Source organism: Molothrus ater, chromosome 34 (genome assembly GCF_012460135.2).
Source record: "Molothrus ater isolate BHLD 08-10-18 breed brown headed cowbird chromosome 34, BPBGC_Mater_1.1, whole genome shotgun sequence".
Classification (NCBI taxonomy): domain Eukaryota; kingdom Metazoa; phylum Chordata; class Aves; order Passeriformes; family Icteridae; genus Molothrus; species Molothrus ater.
In genome coordinates this window covers 344,711-363,641 of record NC_071661.1, presented here as the reverse complement: position 1 = coordinate 363,641, position 18,931 = coordinate 344,711, and the positions used below count along the sequence as shown (strand labels likewise).

General features: G+C 53.8%; 1 protein-coding gene and 1 pseudogene across 1 annotated transcript; one reads left to right on the top strand and one right to left on the bottom strand.

The window, feature by feature from the left end:
- The first annotated feature begins 229 nt into the window (after positions 1-229).
- On the top strand, positions 230-1,162 carry LOC118700679 (olfactory receptor 14I1-like). Its single transcript, XM_036405274.1, has one exon. It carries the CDS (start codon positions 230-232, stop codon positions 1,160-1,162), a length of 933 nt encoding a protein of 310 aa, XP_036261167.1.
- Positions 1,163-14,588: 13,426 nt separating this feature from the next.
- LOC129047051 (zinc finger protein 135-like) overlaps positions 14,589-18,931 on the bottom strand; it is a 208,199-nt pseudogene continuing 203,856 nt past the window's right edge.

Sequence of the window (18,931 nt, the reverse complement as noted above, 5' to 3'; positions counted from 1 at the left end):
AGGGCAGAGCTGAGCCCCCAGGGCTGGGCTGGGCTCTGGCAGCACTGGCAGGGCCCAGCCCTGGGCACAGGGAAGCAGCTGCTGGCAGGGACAGCTCCAGGCAGCAGAGCCCTGGGCAGGCAGTGGGGGGAAAGTGCCCCCAGCCTGTGCTGGGAGATTTCAAGTCCTCTCCAAACCCAACTATTCCATGATTACTTTTCTTACAGATCCCCATGCCAAGGCACCACAAATGTCCAACAGCAGCTCCATCAGGCACTTCCTCCTGCTGGCATTGGCAGACACGCGGCAGCTGCAGCTCCTGCACTTCTGCCTCTTGCTGGGCATCTCCCTGGCTGCCCTCCTGGGCAACGGCCTCATCATCAGCGCCGTAGCCTGCGGCCACCACCTGCACACGCCCATGTTCTTCTTCCTGCTCAACCTGGCCCTCAGCGACCTGGGCTCCATCTGCACCACTGTCCCCAAAGCCATGCACAATTCCCTCTGGGACACCAGCAACATCTCCTACACTGGATGTGCTGCACAGCTCTTTTTCTTTCTCTTCTTTATTGTAGCAGAGTTTTCCCTCCTGACCGTGATGTGCTACGACCGCTATGTGTCCATCTGCAAACCCCTGCACTACGGGACCCTCCTGGGCAGCAGAGCTTGTGCCCACATGGCAGCAGCTGCCTGGGCCAGTGCCTTTCTCAATGCTCTCATGCACACGGCCAATACATTTTCCCTGCCCCTGTGCCATGGCAATGCCCTGGGCCAGTTCTTCTGTGAAATCCCACAGATCCTCAAGCTCTCCTGCTCCATGTCCTATCTCAGGGAACTGGGGCTTCTTGCTGTTAGTGGCTGTTTAGGACTTGGCTGTTTTGTGTTCATTGTTTTCTCCTATGTGCAGATCTTCAGAGCTGTGCTGAGGATCCCCTCTGAGCAGGGACGGCACAAAGCCTTTTCCACCTGCCTCCCTCACCTGGCGGTGGTCTCTCTGTTCCTCAGCACTGGTATATTTTCCAACCTGAAGCCCCCCTCCATGTCCTCGCCATCCCTGGATCTGGCCCTGTCAGTTCTGTACTCGGTGGTGCCTCCAGCCCTGAACCCCCTCATCTACAGCCTGAGGAACCAGGAGCTCAAGGCTGCAGTGTGGAGACTGATTACTGGATGGTTTTGGAAACATTAAATTGCTGGCCAATTTCTGCCAATCACTTGTAATAAAACACATCTTTGATATTTCTTCTTGGTTTCATTTCCTTTGTTTTTACTTTTACTTTTCCTTTGTTTTGCATTTTTCATATTGTCAATGAAGAAAAGCCATTCCTTGTGAAATTTCTCATTTTGTTTCTCTCCACCTTCCCTGTGCCCACAGACTGTGTCAATGAGGGGCTGTGCTCTTGGTGCCTTTAAAGGAACTAAAGGATGTCCCAGCAGGGTTTTCTGCAGAGATGCCCTTTTGTTGCCTTCTCTGGAGCTGCAGCAGCAATGTCTGTGTGCAGAGCTGGGGCAGATCAGTGCTGGCCCAGCAGCTGTGCCCAGCAGCAGCAGCAGCAGCACTTGGTGTTGCCAGTGCTGCTGCCGTGGCCCTGCCCCGCTGCCCTGGTGGCCCTGGTGTTGCTGCAGGGCCTGAGTGCTCTCGGGGCCGGGCACAGCCCTGGGGGTGGCAGTGCCGGGGCTGCAGCAGGGACAGGCCATGGGCACTGCTGGGGCAGCGCTGACGCCTCAGGCCAGGCCCTGGAGGCTCCAGGCTCCTTGACCAGGCTCTCTCAAGAACACGGCCAGGCCAATGCTCAGCACAGAAACCCCCGTCAGCAGCCCCAGGCTGGCCGTGGGCAGGCTTGGGGCAAACAGCATGGCTGGGGCTCTGCAAGGGCCCTGGGGCAGACGGGAAGGAGCAGCAGAGCAGGGGCTGATCCATCCCCAGTGCGCTGCACAGCCCAGGGCAGCGTCCCAGAGCGTCCTCATGCAGCTGCCAACAACATCCCCCGTCCGCAGCCCTGGCCTCTCCCCCAGCTCACACAGGTGCCCCATCCTTGCAGGCACAGACACGGCAGCACTGCCCCAGCAGCCCCTGTTTGCATTGCACACAGCAGGGGCAGCACGCCCATGCTGTTGCTGTGGGGACATGAACCTGAGGGAGCACAAATGCCATCAGCCCCTGGGGCCAGCAAGGGCTGCGGGACACCAGGGAAACCACTCAGCTTTGTCCTGGCCTCTGCACTCAGCCAGAAAGTTTGTTCCCATCAGCTGGGAGTTTCCTGTGCCACTGCAGACGCTGTTGCTCAGAGCCAGGGCTGCCTGGCAGCCACCCCCCGACTGCCCTGAGCATTTCCTTCACTTCTCCTTTGCTTTCTTTCCTCTTCCTGATACAAATTTCTTCTCACATCTCTCCCCTGTTCCCTGCCCTGCCAACAGCCCATCTCTGTCCTCGTCCTGCTGGCCACACCATTCCTGATCCAGGCCAGGATCCATTGGCCTTCTTGGCCACCTGGGCACACTGCTGCCTCATGTCCAGCCTGCTGTCCATCAGTCCCTGAGGAGTTGTGCTTTTGGTGCCTTTAAAGGAACTAAAGGATCTGCCAGCAGAGTTTTCTGCAGAGATGCCCTTGTGTTGCCTTCTCTGGAGCTGCAGCAGCAATGTCTGTGTGCAGAGCTGGGGCAGATCAGTGCTGGCCCAGCAGCTGTGCCCAGCAGCAGCAGCAGCAGCACTTGGTGTTTCCAGTGCTGCTGCCGTGGGCCTGCCCCGCTGCCCTGGTGGTCCTGGTGTTGCTGTAGGGCCTGAGTGCTCTCGGGGCCGGGCACAGCCCTGGGGGTGGTAGTGCCGGGGCTGCAGCAGGGACAGGCCATGTAATATAAATCACCTTTGATAATTCTTTTGGGTTTGGTTGTGGGTTTCTTCTTTTTTTCCCCATATTTCAGTTTTTTAATATTGTCCACAAAGAAAAGCCATTGGTTTTGCCATTTATCATTTTGTTTCTCTCCATCTTCCCTGTGGCCACAGATTGTGTCAGTGAGTCGCTGCACTCCGTGTGGCTTTAAAGGAACTAAAGGATCTCCCAGCAGAGTTTTCTGCAGTGATCCCCTTGTGTTCCCTTCTCTGGAGCTGCAGCAGCAATGTCTGTGTGCAGAGCTGGGGGCAGATCACGGCTGGCACAGCAGCTGTGCTCCTGCTGGCCACACCATTCCTGATCCAGGCCAGGAGCCATTGACTTTCTTGGCCACCTGGGCACACTGCTGCCTCATGTCCAGCCTGCTGTCCATCAGTCCCGGCAGGTCCCTTTCTGCCTGGCTGCTCTCCAGCCACTCTGTCCCCAGCCTGTAGTGCTGCAGGGGTTGTTGTGGCCAAAGTGCAGGACCCGGCACTGGGACTTGTTAAACCTCACCTTGTTGGATTTGGGCCCTGGATCCAGCCTGTCCAGGGCCCTGTGCAGAGCCCTCCTACCCTCCAGCAGATCCACACTATCACCCAGCATGGTGTCATCTGCAAATTTGCTGATGATGGACTCAATCCCCTCATCCAGACCATCAGTGTAGATATTGAAATCCACGCTGGCTGGCTCTGATTCCTGGGCCATCCTGTGGGTGCCCTGTGATGGCACTCAAGGTGATCTGTTCCATAACCTTGCCGGGCACCCAGGTCAGGCTGACAGGCCTGGAGCTCCCCAGATCCTCCTTCCAGCCCTTCCTGGGGATGGGCTAACCCTGGCACCTCCAGTGCTCTGGGACCTCCCTGCTGAGCCAGGACTGATGGTAAATGATGGAGAGCAGCCTGGGGAGCTCATCCACAGCTCCCTCATCCCCCTGGGATGGATCCCATCTGATCCCAGAGACACCTGTGAGCATCTGAGTGGCTCAGCAGGTCCCCAGCTGCTTCCTCCTGGATTCCAGGGGGCTGTTGTGCTCCCTGTGCCCATCTACCAGCTCAGGAGAACACTTGTCCCGAGGACAGCCTGTCCTAATATTGAAAATTGAGAGAAACAAGGTGTTAAGTAGCTCAGCCTTTTCCTTATTTTTAGTTACTATATTCTCCACTGCATCCAATGAAGAGTAGAGGTTCTCCTTCTCCCTCCTTTTGCTATAAATTTTTTTTAAAAACATTTTTTTAACATTTTTATTTTTTACAGAACCTTATAGGTTAAGTTCTGATTGAGTTTTCAAGTATCAACTTTTCTTTCTGCATAACCTAATGACATCCTTAAACACTTCCTGAGTTTTCAGTCCATTTTCCCCTTTTCCCACAAAAGCTCCATTGGCAGCCAGGACAGTCATTTTTCTCTCTAGCACATCTTTTGCCACACTGGGACAGGCTGCTCCTTCCCCCTTAAGATTACTTTCTTGAAATGTGTTCATCCTTCCTGGACCCCATTTATTTTAAGGGCTGTTTCCCTTGAAATAAATCAGTACCTGATTTGGTACTCCCAAATCTGCATCCAGAACAGGCCAAAGTCTGCCTTTCCTAATTCCTGTGTAAAAGTTTTGTTACTGCCTCTCTTTCTTACCCAGAATATTGAAAACTTGAAAACTCCAATGTTCCAGTGGGCCTGGCGGAGCTGGCAGGACACTGAGGCTGCTGAACTTCCAGTTCCCCTTCTCACACAATGGGCCTTGTGTGGTTTCCATAGGCCTGGTGATGTGGAGAACAAGCTCCAGGTGTCAGCTCACCTGGTGTAGACAATTGATCATCTGGTAACATGAGGTCACAGAGTGGGCTAGGACATCACAGAGTGTGTCATGTGAGGTCATTGAGCAGCTGTGACATCATAGACTGCCTCTGTGACATCACAGAGACAGCTGTGACATCACAGGGCAGAGGTCTAACATCCCAGAGAAGACTAAGACATCACAGAATTGGCTGTGACATCAGAGACCGCCTGTGTGACATTAGGGAAGGGGCTGTGAGCTCACAGAGCAGGCTGTGACATCCCAGAGGGGCTGTGTGACATCCCAGAGGGGCTGTGTGCCATCCCAGCAGGGCTGTGTCAGGTCACTGGGTTGGTCACTCTGCCCCAGCTCCCCCTCACAGTTTCTCCCAACAAGTCCAATGCTGTCCATGCCCAGCGGGGTCCCTGTCCCCTGGGATCCCCCTGGCCCACCTGGAGCCACAGCCTCCACCAAAGGATGTTCCACAGGATCCACCCCAGAGCCTGACATGGGGACAAGGGGCCAGGGCTGTGTGACCAGCACATCAAGGACAGGGATTATCCAGGTCACTGTGGCCTGGGTTGGGTTGCCCAGGGCAGGAAAGATGTCTGGCAGCTGGAGCAGGGCCTGGGAAGGGCCTCCAAGGTGGGGCTGGAGCCCCTGGGCTGTGAGCAGAGGCTGAGGGAGCTGGGCTTGTCCAGCCCAGAGCAGGGAAGGCTGAGGGGCTCCTCATCCCAGCCTGGCAGTGCCAGCGAGGAGGGGATGGAGAACACAGAGCCAGGCTCTTCACCGGGGGCCTGGTGGGAGACAAAAGCCAATGGGTGGAAGGGGAAAGAGGGAAGATCAGCCAGGACAGGAGGAGATGAAATGAGTCAGGCTGGTTTAAGCATTTCCTCAACACCAAGAGCAGCCTGACCTCCCTTCTCCATCCACCACTGACAGCTTTGCAAATCAGGAATTGTTGGAGCTGTTTTGCCCCCACTCCAGGATGAGCATTCTGATACAAGAACTTAATTGTGTTTATATCTGTAACAGGAGCACATTTTGTCTAAAATTACTTTTAGGATGGAAATCACTTGTGGATGGTGGACTCATCAGGCACTGCTGGGACATTGCACATAGCTCAGGGAAGAGCATGAGTGTTACTGAATTGTGTCCTGTTCAACTGTGCTCTGTTGGCCATGAAGAGAAACTTTGTGTTCCTCTGAGTCTCACCAGTTCCTGATCCCCAAAGGACACAAACCTGATGAGTTGTGGTTCCCACTCCAGTGGTGGCACTTGCACCTCCCTCCATAGCCAGAGCAGAGCACCCTTGACCCAGAGAGTCCCTGGCAATGCAGGGATGAAGGAAACAGGACAGGCTGTGGGGATCAGGGGGAGAGCCAGGGAGAAAAAAGACTTTTGCATTTCATGGAGCTGTGCCTTCCCTTGGCTTTGTTGGCTGACAAGAAATGAACATCCCTCTGTGTCTTGGGCAGCTCCTTCTCCAAGGAAAGCAGGTGGGAGTTGGAGCCAAGGAGCTGAAAGCTGCAGGTGCAGCCTGGGCTGGAGGGAGCTCAGATTTGCACAAGGCTGCTCTGAGTGCCAGGGCTTGGATGGGGGAAATGGTGGGGTGGGGGTAGGGACAGAGTCTGATTGATTGTCAGCCATGAAGGGTCTTGATTTTCATATCCATTCCAACTGCATGAGGAGGAACTTGGATTCAATGTCAATTGGAGATTGCACATATCAATGAATTATCAGGAAGAAAAAAAACAGGACCTGAAAAATCTTTTTCTCACTGTCTTTTTAAATATATTGCATTCACTTTGGATATACTACTGAGATCTGTCTAATTAACCACAAAGGATTTGAAAATTAAATTAAAATGATTCCCAGTGGCTTGGCTTGTTCAGGTGTTCTAAATGTCAATGAGCCCTGGGACACTGAATTCCTGCACTGAAGAGCTGAAGGCTGAACAAGCCTCTGGAGCAGGGAAATTCAGCAGCAGCCTCCAAGTTGCTGAGGATGTCAGCAGCCCCCAGTGAGGCCATCCCTGCCCAGAGACCGTGGGGGAATGGGCAGACAAGGAGAGCGTCCCTGGGGCTGGGGCAGCACAACTCAGAGGCACCAGCGGCTCCAGCTGGGCAATGGAGTGTGGAATGTGGCTGGGAAAGCCCTGCCTGGGCTGGGCCAAGCAGGACAGACAAGCCCTGACCCCCATCTCCAAAAAAACTCTCTCAAGGAGACATTTAAAAGGAAATACAATTGCTTGTGTACTCCGAATTGGAGCACTGGAGAAATACCAACAGGAAATTCTCAGGAGCTCAAAACAACCAAACAGCCTTTACTTTAGAAAAACAGAGAAACTTTGGCAAAAGGGTTATTATGACATTTAATCAACAGAAAACACCTCTCAGAGCATTACCTTGGCCCATTCAACTTCACAAACTCTTAGTTTGTTCAATTTTAAGTTAATCAAAATTTGCAAGAGGACAAAAATAGAAGACAAAAAGATACAGAGAAGCACACACACAGCTACCAACTCCTGGATTCCAGCAGTGTTCAGATGGAATTCCAAGAGGGTCCAGGGTCAAGCTATGTGCTTGCCTTGTGGTCAGCCTTCAATACCCCTTGGTCTCCCTGGGCCCTTCCCCCAGGTGGGACTTGGGCTCATTTGGTCCCTCAGGAGCTGGGCTGGGGCTGCAGAGGTGGCTGTGGAGCATTGCCTGTGCTGTGCCAGGGACTGGCAGCCACTGCTGGGCTGGGATAGAGGCTCTGGGGGGATTGGGGTTCCAGGGCAGGGCAGGGCTGGGCTTCCAGGGCAGGGCAAGGCTGGACCTGCCCCTTCCTCCCCCACACACAAAATGTTTCCAGTCAACAATCTCCGCAAGTCTGTCACAATAGGGAATGTTAAAGGTGAAATCCCAATTCTGCCCATGGACACCTGGGTGAGAAAGATAGTTCTTTTCCATAGCACAGAGCCCCAGTGTTTGGAAGGCAGGTGAGAGCCTCACTAGGCCAAGGCCATCCAGACTTGTCAGGAATGGCAGATTTTGTCTGGGAGCAGTCCTTGCATTTAAGGAATTTTGGAGTTGGAAACCCAATTTCGGCCATGGGCACTTGGAGAAGCAGCACAGTTCTTTTCCATAGGAAGGAAAGCACAGAGCCTTCCCCAGTGTTTCAGGGACCAATGAGAGGTGACCCTTCTGAAACCATTGCCAGCCAGACTTGTCCTGGCCATATTCCTATGGGAAAAATCTGTGGGAATAAGGAAATTTGGAGGTGAAATCCTAATTGTGGCCATGGGTGCCTGGAGGAGAAGGAGATTTCTTTCCCATGGCAAGAAAAGCATGGAGCCCCAGTGTTCCAGCAGCAGATGAGAAGAGACCCTCAACATGCCAAGACCAGCTGGACCAATTAGGTAGTCCATGGGAGGCCAAACCAACTAGACCGTTTCTGTGTTCCCTTGGTTTTATGAGGGCCTGCACTATCACCATGGTCCCCTTGGTTCCATGGGGCCCCACAGTGTCCCAATGGTGCTTTGATTCCATGGGGTCCAGCAGTGTCACAATGGACCCTTGGTTCAGTGGGGTCCCAGAGTGTCACAATGGTGCCAACGATGCTACAAGGTCCTGCAGTGTCACCATGGTCCCAGTGATTCCACGAGGCCTTGCAGTGTCACAATGGCTCCCCAGGCCACAGAATGTCACGTGACTCCTCTGTTCCATGAGCCCATCAGTGTGACAATGGACCTTTGGACCCTGGGGGTTTGCAGTGTCACAATGGTCTCCTTTGGCTCCACAGTGTCACAGTGGTCCACTGATGACATCAGGCCCGGCAATGTCACAATGGACCTTTGGTTCCATGCAACCCTGCAGTGTCACAATGAACACTTGGTTGAATGGGGTTCCACAATGTCACCATAGCCCCTCGGTTCTATGCAGCCCTGCAGTGTCACAATGGTCTCCTTTGGCTCCACAGTGTCACAGTGGTCCACTGATGACATCAGGCCCAGCAATGTCACAATGGACCTTTGGTTCCATGCAGCCCTGCAGTCTCACAAAGGCCTCTTGGTTTCCCCAGGCCCCACAGTATCACAATGGTCCTCTTGGTTCTGTGGGGACCCCCAGGATCACAATGGTCTCACGGTTTCCATGAGGCCTCACAGTGTCACAATGCTTTGCTTATTCCATTGGGCCTCACAGTGTCGCAATGATTCTATGAGTCTCCATGATTCTATGAATCCCCTCAGAGTCACAATGGACCCTGGTTCCATGAGGCTCTGAAGTGTCCAAATGGTCTCCCCATTAGGTTCTATGAGGTCTTGCAATGTCACAATGGACCTTTGGCTCCCTGGGGTCTTACAGTGTCACAATGGCCCCTTGGTCTCATGACACCCCAAAGTGTCACAATGGCATTACAGTTCCATGAGGCCCCACGGTGTCACAATGGACCCTTGGTTTGATGGGGCCTCTCAGTGTCACAATGATCCCTGCATTCCATGGAGCCACACATTGTCAGTATGGTCCCCATGGTTCCATGAGGCCCAGCAATGTCACAGTGCTCTCCATGATTCCATGAGGCCCCACAGTGTCACCGTGGTCCCTTGGTCTCACAGGGCCCCACAGTTTCACAATGCTCCCTTGGTTCCATGGGCCCTGTGCTGCTGCATTCCCCCCTCCCCTTCTCAGGCCACCCTGCCAGCTGAGAAATGCTCCTTGGGGCTCAGCCTTGGCCAACAGCCCCTGGGCTCAGCTCCTCTGCAGCTCATCACAAACACTGTCTGCTCCAGGCACTGCTGCTGCCCATCCAGCTCCTGCTTTCTGTAGGAGCAGCCCTGGGAACTGGTTTTGTTCCCTCAGTGGCACAACATCCCTGTTCTCACACTGCCAAAGAAAGCTGTTGGTGCCAAGTGTGGCCAGGATGTCTTAACCTTACCTACATTGCCTGTAGGTAAGGTTAAGTCACGAGGTCTAAGTGAAGCTAAACACCGCTAAGAGTTGTTGTTTCCCTAAGTTGCTATATTTAGTATAAGTTATAAGCTGAGTCAAATACTGTTAAATGTTAATCCTCTGTTAAATTGCAAAGTCATAGGTTAAAAGTTAGATTAAATCCTGCTAAATGCTGTTTTTTGCTTAATTGTGAAATTGAAGGTATCATTTAGGGTTAATGTTTAACTTAAGTCCTGTTAAGATTGAGCTCTGTTAAGCTTTTGGGCTGTATTCCTTTCATCCTTGCCCTCACTGTCCTTGTGTAACACATACACAGGGACAGTTCTCAGTTCATTTCTAGTTTGATTGCCTGCATTTTGTTTGGTTTTGTTGTTGTTTTGTTTCCTTGGTGTGCCTGAAGTGTCCAGTCAGGAGCAGAGTGACTCTTGCCAAGGAACTTTGTGCTGCTGTCCCTTAATATTAAATCTGGCTTTTGCTGCTCCCTTGCTGGGGACTTTTTCAGCACTCTCAAGGCCTCGTTGGTACCAGGGTGAAGGAGCCCTGGCCCAGGCTCTGGCCCTGAGGGTCACAGGGACGCTGCCGGGGGCTCCCTGTCCCCCTGTGCCACCCCCAGGGCCCCGGGCCCCCGTCCCCGTGTCAGGCTCTGGGGTCGATCTCATGGAACATCCTCTGGGGGAGGCTGCGGGGCCGGGGGCGGGGGGACCCAGGGGGACAGGGGACCCCGCTGTGCACGGGCAGGGTTGGACTGCTCTGGGGGGAACTGTGAGGGGGGCCGGGGCAGAGTGACCTCCCCAGGAACCTCACACAGCCCCTGTGATGTCACACTGCCTCCTGTGATGTCACATAGGCCCCTGTGATGTCATGGAGTCCCCGTGTGATGTCACACATCCCCCTGTGATGTCACACAGTCCCCTGTGATGTCACATTTCCTCCTATGATGTCACACAGTCTCCTGTGATGTCACATAGGCCCCTGTGATGTTACAGAGCTGCTCTGTGATGTCACAGAAGACTCTGATGTCAAAGCGTCACACTGCGATGTCACAGTTTGTTCTGTAATTTCACAGCCTGCTCTATGATGTTACACAGCCACCCGGTGATGTCACAACCCACTCCCTCATGTCACTGAGCCACGATCTATGACAGCACGATCTGCTCTATGGGCTCACACTATGATGTCACAGACAGCTGTGTGATGTCACAACCCCCTCTGTGATGCCACAAAACCCTCTCTGTGATGTCATACTGACACTCTGTAATGTCACAGCAAACACTTTGACCTCACAGCCAGCTCTGTGATGTCATACAGCCATGCCATGATGTCACAGCCTGCTCTGGGATGTCACACAGTTCCCTTTATGATGCTGTAGCTGCTCAGTGACCTCACACAACAAACTCTTTGATGTCACAGCCCAATCTGTGACCTCACACAATGAACTCTGTGCTGACACACAGCCCCTTGCTGACATCACAGCTGCTCTGTGCCTCCATGACATAGCCACAGCGGAGCTGCTGTGACACAGCCCCCTCTGGGACATGCCACAGCCCCTGCCAGTGCTGAGCCCCTGGGAGCTCTGTCTGTGCCCTGCTGGTGTCCCTGAGGGGCCCTGGCAGTGCCCCAGCCCTGCTGGGATATGCACAGGAGCTGCTCCTTGCCAGAGCTGTCTCTCTGCAACTCTGCTGCCCTTGCCAGGAGCTGCCTCTGGGCCAGGAGCCTGGCCCAGCTCAGCAGCACAGACACAGCACAAGGACTTTAATGACCCTCTGGGGCTTTGGTGCTCTTTGCATCAGACTCAGTCCCTCAGAGTGTGCTTAAAGAACTTCTCAGGGACTCAAAAAGAGGGTGAAACAAGAAAGTTTCTCATACTTTAAATAGATCCTTCTGAGGGACAGGAGTGAGAAAGCATCCCCGGGTTCCAGGTAGAGCAGAACACTGGTGGCAGTGATGACAGGTGGGGACAAGCAAGGCAAAGGTGTCTCTGGTGCTGAGCAAACCTGTGCCTCTGTCCCTGCAGGCTGTCGGCATCCCCCGGCTGCCCCACCTGGCTGGCCCCTTCCTTTGCTGACAGCTCTGCCTCCTGCCTGCCTCTGCCTGCCCACACAAAGCCTTGGGCTGCTCCAGGCTCCTGCTGGGGGACGTGCTACACCACAGCCCTGCCCTGGCAGGGAAATTCCTTTCTCCTGGTGTCCACTCTCGGCCTCCCCAGCTGCACTTGGTGCTATTATGTCTTCTTCAGGCTCATTCCCACTAGGAAGAAAAGCTCCAGCCTCTCTGAAACCACCCTTCCATCCCTCCCAGGCTACTCCTGTTCTGTCCTCAGTCTCCACCCCACTGAGCACAGAGCCTGCAGACTCTCCCTGCTGGTTTTGTGATGAGGCCTCAAAACCCCATCTTGGGAGGTTTTCGGGTCCTCTCCAACGTTTGTGAAAATGGAAAAATACTGATCAATGTTATTTTCTCCCAAATCTTGCCATTACAGAAAAATGGTCAATACCTGTATACTGAATGAGGGTGGATTTACATTTGTTAGAAGAGAAAATATTATACAATTATTAAAGCATGGCATGAAACTGCAACTATTTTTCCAGAGAAGTGGACGCCCCATCCCAGGAATTGTCCAAGATCAGAAGCTTTGTACAGCCTGACCCAGTGAAACCCCTGCCCTCCCCAGTGACAGGATTCCTGTCATGTGGGTTCTCTGCTGTGCTGGGTGCCCTCACAACGCTTCTGGCCACAATGTCTGCTGAGGGCAGCCAGGCTGCTGCAGGGGCAGTGACCTCACAGCCATCACCATGGCAGCCCTGTCCCCTGGGCCTGGCTCTGCCCTTTCCTCTGGCCCTGCCTTGGCTCTGCTGGCATGAAGAGTTTTGTCATTGATATCTTGTCCCCATGGTGCTGGGGCCAATGGCTTCCCAGTCAGGCTCCTGGAGCAGAAGTGGCTTTTCAGAGGCCAGCCAGGAAGGAGCCCTGAGGCAGCAGCTCTGCAGTGGTGGCCACCAGGCTGGGCTGCCAAGGAAGGCTTCTGGCCATGGCCTGCAAGCGGCTGCTGCTGCCAAGGTGCCTTTGGTGCCTCAGGCTCTCCCTGGCACAGCTCCCAGCACGGCACTCTGCCCTTGTGCCCGAGGCCTTCCCTGTGCTGGGGCTGGCCTGGGGCTTTTCCTGCAGCGGGACCTGCCCTGCTGATGGCATAGGAAAGGCAGTTCCTGCTGGAGCAGGAGGCTCTGCCTGCAATGGGCACCAATGACTACAGCAAGGCGCCCTGTTGCTTCCTAGAGCACTATATTCTAATAATTGTTATAGCTCCTGAACTGTGGAGTAAATAACTCTGGTTAAGATCATTCTGTCCGATCATGATCAGACGCAATCAGAGCTGTATTTATACTAATTTATCTGGTATTCAATTGTTAATCTTGTGGGACAAATTGTGCTAAATTTCAATTCCACCTGTTCAATCTTTTACACCTTTGCAAAATTCTAGGTCTGGGATTGGATCCAGCCGCTCCCAGTCTCCTCTCTTAGAAGGAATTTTAAGAGTCTAGAGGCCCTGCAGGAGTTTGAGGATCCATGGTGGCTGTTGGGTGTCATTTGTCCATCTCATGACTCAGAAGGTGTTTCTCCAATAAAGAAAAAAAGCTTTTGCCTGAAGCTCCCACTGTGCCCATGACAGGAACCCCTGTGAGTGTCTGGCCATCCTGGCTCTTTGGCAGCCTGGGGACTCCTGGGATGTCACCATGGAATGGCTGTGACTGCCTCTGACCACAGGGCTCTTTACCATCCCCAGAAAGCCCTGGGAGGTGTCCATGGAGCCCCTGTCCCTGCCTGTGACATTCCAGCTCTGGAACAGCCTGGAGACTCTTGGAAAGTCCCCATGGAACCTCTCTGAGGGCCTGTGAAAAATCTGATCCTTAGCAGGCAACCATCACCAGGAGCCTGTTGCTATGGTCAGTTTCCATGGCAACCATCACAGGCCCCCTGTTGCTATGCTCAGTCCCTTGGCAGCTCCATGGAGACCCCATGCCAGGGGTGGTTGCCATGGACACCAGCTCAGGCCTGCAGCCACAGCCCGTTGCCATGGCAACCATTGGCAGCCCCATCCCCAGGCTGATGGGATCCCAGAAGCACAGAATTGGCTGAGCTGGGAGGGACCCATCAGGATCCTCCAGTCCAACTGCTGGCCCTGCACAGGACACCCCAACAATGCCAGCCTGGGCCTGGCAGCGCTGGCCAAACGCTGCTGCAGCTCAGAGAGCCCTGGAGCTGGGACCCTGCCCTGGGGAGCCTGGCCAGGGCCCAGCAGCCTCTGGGCAAAAACCTTTTCCTGACATCCAACCTGAGCCTGCCCCGACTCAGCTGCAGCCGCTCCCTCCACTCCTGTCCCTGGGCACCAGAGGGAAGAGGTTCCCACAGCCCCAGCCAGGGACCCGCTCCCAAGGCTGCTGCCATGGCCACCAGGGCTGGCACCAGCTGGGATGCTCGGTTTCCACGGGCCGGGCTTCAGCAATGGGATTCCCCAATTTCCTGCTCCCACTAAAACCGTGCTGCCCTCGCTGCCCTCCCACCTCCCATGGAAATCAAAAAAGGCAAAGATCCCAGGCTGGGATAAGAACAATATATTGGGAACAGCAACAAGATACGGAACAAACGGAACAGAAACAATATTGATAACAGAAGGGATAAATAAAACTTTACAGGGAAAATAAAAACACAACACACTGGGTCTGCCTGGCCACAATTTCCCATGTCTGGAAAGGACACCCTTCTCCTCAGGGGTGAGAGAGAAAGAGTCCCTTTCCTGTCCCTGGCAATGATCTGAGGTGGGAGTGAACGTAATGACAGGACCATGGCCAGACCCTCATGTTTTTCAATGCCACATCATGTCACTGGGAGGGGCAGGAAAAGGGACAGGTGTCTTCCTAGCATGGATCACAGGGAACATGGACCACCGTGGCTCTTCCCAATGTGGGACCTCCAGTGGAGGATGAATTTGGAGCAGTGAACGCAGCTCCCCCTGAAACTGGGGCATTTGCAGGGCTTCACTTACCCATGACTCTGTTTGTGTCTGGTCAAGTTACAGCTGAAAGTGAAGCTCTTCCCACACTGGGGACACTCGTAGGGCCTCTCCCCAGTGTGGATGCACAGCTGGTGCCTGATGAGGTGGTATTTCCGCTTGAAGCCCTTGCCACAATCAGGGCAGCAGAAGGGCCTCTCCTCTGAGTGAATTCGCTGGTTCTTGAGGAGATCGGAGCTTGTCCAAAACCTCTTCTGACACTGGGGACACTCGTAGGGCCTCTCCCCAGTGTGGATGCTTAGGTGTTTCACAAAGGTGGATCTGCAGCTGAAGCCCTTCCCACATTCCCCGCACTCGTAGGGCCTCTCCACAGTGTGGATGCGCTGGTGCCTGATGAGGTGGGATTTCTGCTTGAAGCCCTTCCCACAGTCAGGGCAGAGGAAGGGCCTCTCCTCTGAATTAATTTGCTGGTGCTGGAGGAGATGGGAACTTCTCCGAAACCTCTTCTGACACTGGGGACACTTGTAGGGCCTCTCCCCAGTGTGGATGCGTTGGTGGATGATGAGGGCAGAGCTGCAGCTGAAGCCCTTCCCACACTCCCCACAATCGTAGGGCCATTCCCCAGTGTGGATCATCTGGTGGCTGATCAGGGTGCTGCTCTGCCTGAAGCTCTTCCCACCCTCCAAGCACTTGTGGGGCTTCTCCCCATCATGAAGCTGCTCCTGGGCCACCAGCTCTGATCTCTGGCTGAAGCCCTGTTCACCTTCCTGGCTCAGGGTGGGTCTTTCCTCCTCAGAGCCCCCTGGGCTGGGTTTGCAGCCCCTCCTCCTGTGGGATCTCTGGGGATTTTCCTCTACACTGGAATTCAGCAGTGTGGAGCCACTCAAAATGGCCTCTTCCACGAGGTTCTGCCAAGGGGATTTGTCCTCCCTGGTCTCCATCCTCAGCTTCTTCCCTGGGGGAGGAAGGACAAGGAGAGGATGGGATTTGTCCTCCCTGGTCTCCATCCTCAGCTTCTTCCCTGGGGGAGGAAGGACAAGGAGAGGATGGGATTTGCCTCCATGCCAGAGGGAAGGGGAAGGAGATCCCCCCAGTGCATCCCCGGCAGGACGGGGTTGGCAGCAGGGTTGTCCTACAGCCAGGGGCTGTGCTGGGCTGGGAGATGGAGCAGGAGAGAGGGGGAAAGGGGCACTGACTTCCTCCTCACCTGCCTGGGCATCCCAGGGCTCCTTCCTCTTCCTCACAGCCTCCTCCTCTTTTGAGTCTAGTTTTGGGAATGGGAAATCCGGTTCTGGGAACCAAACAAAGGGTGCGCACATTGTCTTTTGTACAGGATTGAAGGGAAAGCTGGGGGAGGGTCTAAGTCAGAATTACAATTTAATAAGAAAATGAAGATCAAGGCAATGATACAGAAACGCTGCCTTAGAAACGCTGACAGAGTCAGGATATAACCTGACACCCTGTTGCTGGTCAGGGTGGTGGCAGCAGTCCCATTAAATGTTGGCTGCAGTCCTGTGGGAGTGATGAACGTGATTCTGTCCAAGCAGTGATCCTGTAGAGGGGTCTGGTCTTCCTCTGAAGGTCCAGGAGTGGTTCTGGAGCTCTTGTCCTCTGGGAATCCAGTAGGCAAGCTGCTCCTGGTGTTGCAAGGCTCAGCTTATATCCAGGTAGGAATGCTTGGATCCTCCCCCTGGGAGGGGCATCCCACAATGGGATGATGGAATTTTATCAGTCCTGCAGTGACACACAATGGCCCATTCACAGCAGATATCTCCCCTGGAGGGTGTTATCAGGGCTGAGTCATGGAAGAGATCAAGAACACTGCCCCACCTGTTTCTAGCAGTTGATGAAGATGGGGATTGAAAACATGCATTGGGTTCCATCTTACATTGCAACCTGAAACAGTGGGGGAATCCCTGCTCAGGGGGTGAACACCACCCCCCTTACCCAAACTGGCTCAGGTGTAAAACCCCCACCTCGGGAAGGCCACACACACAGGGGACAATGTCACACTTGCCCTACCCCAGGGGAGGTCTCTGTCCCTGTCACTCCCTTGCTCTCCCCCCTTTTCTCTTTCTTTCCAACTCTCTCTCTACCTCACATTTACTGTTTAATAAAATCCACGATGAATTTTGCCTCATTAGCACCTTAATTGGGGCAGAGGAATCTCTCTTATTATTTTCTTAACCAGATTGTGACATTATTTTGGCACAGTGGGTTTAGGCACTGTTCTCTGACCCCAAGTGCCTTTGACAACAGCATGGTTCCCTCCTCTGAGGAGGTTGTGCTTCTCTCTAGAGGAACTCTTGGAAACTTGGACACAGCGTCCTCTGAGCAACTTACAGGAGACCTGAGGAGGAAAATGGCCATTTTGGGTGGCCGGTGTAAAGAAAATATTTTGTTGTCCTTCCTTGAAAAGTTTGTTAAAATCACTGGAGGAAAGGGAGCAAATGTTACCAGCGACACTGACAAGGTTCATTCACTCCAAGGTGAGGAACACAAGGCTGCTAAAAGTCCCACAAGAAGCCTAGCTCAAGTAGCTAAATTCCCAAATAACTCCTGAATTCCCAGGCTTGGGTTCTTTGCCAAATGTGAGAATCATTATTCTATTCAGCCCTATCACATTTGTTACAGTTACACAGAGCTTTCCCTTCCTTTTCATAATCAATATTTGGCCTAATTTCTACTTTTCTTTTATTGGAACCTGCCAGCAGCTGAGCTGGAGCTGTGCAGGGACAGATTAAACCAGGAACTGCAACAGAATTGCTTCTATTGTCAGTTTATTCATATTTGGGATTTGTTTGTGTTTTCATCACATGTGACTTGTGGGACAATCAAATATTCATCAAAATGATTTATGCAAAGATAAGTTTGATTTCTGCCAAGTTTATATTGTCCAGTGCCCAGTGGATGCTCAAGAGGTCTCTGTGCCTCTTGCCCTGGGGGATGCTTGGGAGGGCTTTGGGGGGGTTGTCCCTGTCCCTGTCACCCCAGGCCATTCCCCAGGGGTGTCCCTGTCCCTGTCACCCCAGGCCATTCCCCAGGGTTGTCCCTGTCCCTGTCACCCCAGGCCATTCCCCAGGAGTCTCCATCATTCTCACCCAGGGAATGCCTGGGGGGTCTCCCTCCCTCTCTCCCCTGTGCCAGGGGGTGCTCGGGGCAGTCTCTGTCCCTCTCAGCCCAGGGCATGCTCGGGGCTCTCTGTCCCCTGGCCCTGGGGGATGCCCGGGGGGTCTCCATCCCTCTGGCCTCAGGCAATGCCCGTGCAGGGCTGGGCACCAGGGGCTCTGTGTCCCTCTCACCGCTGAGGCTGCTTGGGGCTGGGGGGGCTCTGCCACCTTCTCACCCCTGGGGAGGCCGGGGGGGTCTCTGTCCCTCTCAGCCCTGCTGGGACCCCACCCAAACATCATCGGGGCCACAGGGACAGAGACACCCCCAAAGCCCCAGAAGGGCTGAACCTGGGATTTGGGTTGGGGCTGAGGATTTAGGAAGGGGCTGGAATTGGGGCTGGGCTTGGAGTTGGGGCTGAGATTTGGATTAGAGCTGGGAGTGGGGTTAAGGCTAGAGATGGGATTGGCTTTAGGGCTGGGGTTGGGATTGGGTCTGGGGCTAGATGAGTTTGGGACTGGAATGGGATGAAATACAGAACTGTGAGTGTGTCTAAACGTGGAGAGAGATTGAGACCAGGATCAGGGTCAGGTTTGGGACTGAGCTCACCCAGAGCGGGACAGGGAGGATGTCACTGTTGGAAGGTTTGGGGAAAATCGTGGACTGGGGAAAAACAAGCTGTGAATGCCTTGGGTTGGGGATTCCTCTTGCCCAAGTCCATCTCTAGAAGTCACCTGATGTCCAAAAATCAAGAGTGAATAAAATAATCCACCAGGAGTTTCCCATTTCCAGTCTCATCCCTCTGGGGTTCTGCTGGTCCCCCATCTCAGGGCTGCTGGGGATCCCATGGGTCCTGGGGATCCCCTCTCTCCAGGGTCCTGCTTAGGGATTCTGGGAGGTTTTGGAGTCCCAGGGTCCTCCTCTCCAGCCTCCCCTCAATCCAGCCACTTGGGGTTCCCCTCCTTTCCACCGCCCTGTCCTGGTTTAGGGCAAATTTGGTTGAAAACCCCTAAAAGGAGTTTCCTCAAGAATGCAGATTCAGCAGCCCCACCCTCAGCCAGTTCGGGAAAATATTTCCTTGGAGAAAAGCTGAAAAAAACTTTATTTAACAGGCAAGGCATTCACCAGTACAAAACTTGAACAATATTAAGCAATAAAACCTCCTGCTGCTCCAAAAGGGAGGGCAAACTCCTCAAGTCCCTCCGAGGCTGCAGCTCGGCTCACTCAGTCTCTTATCAGTCTCTTATCAGCCTCTTATCAGTCC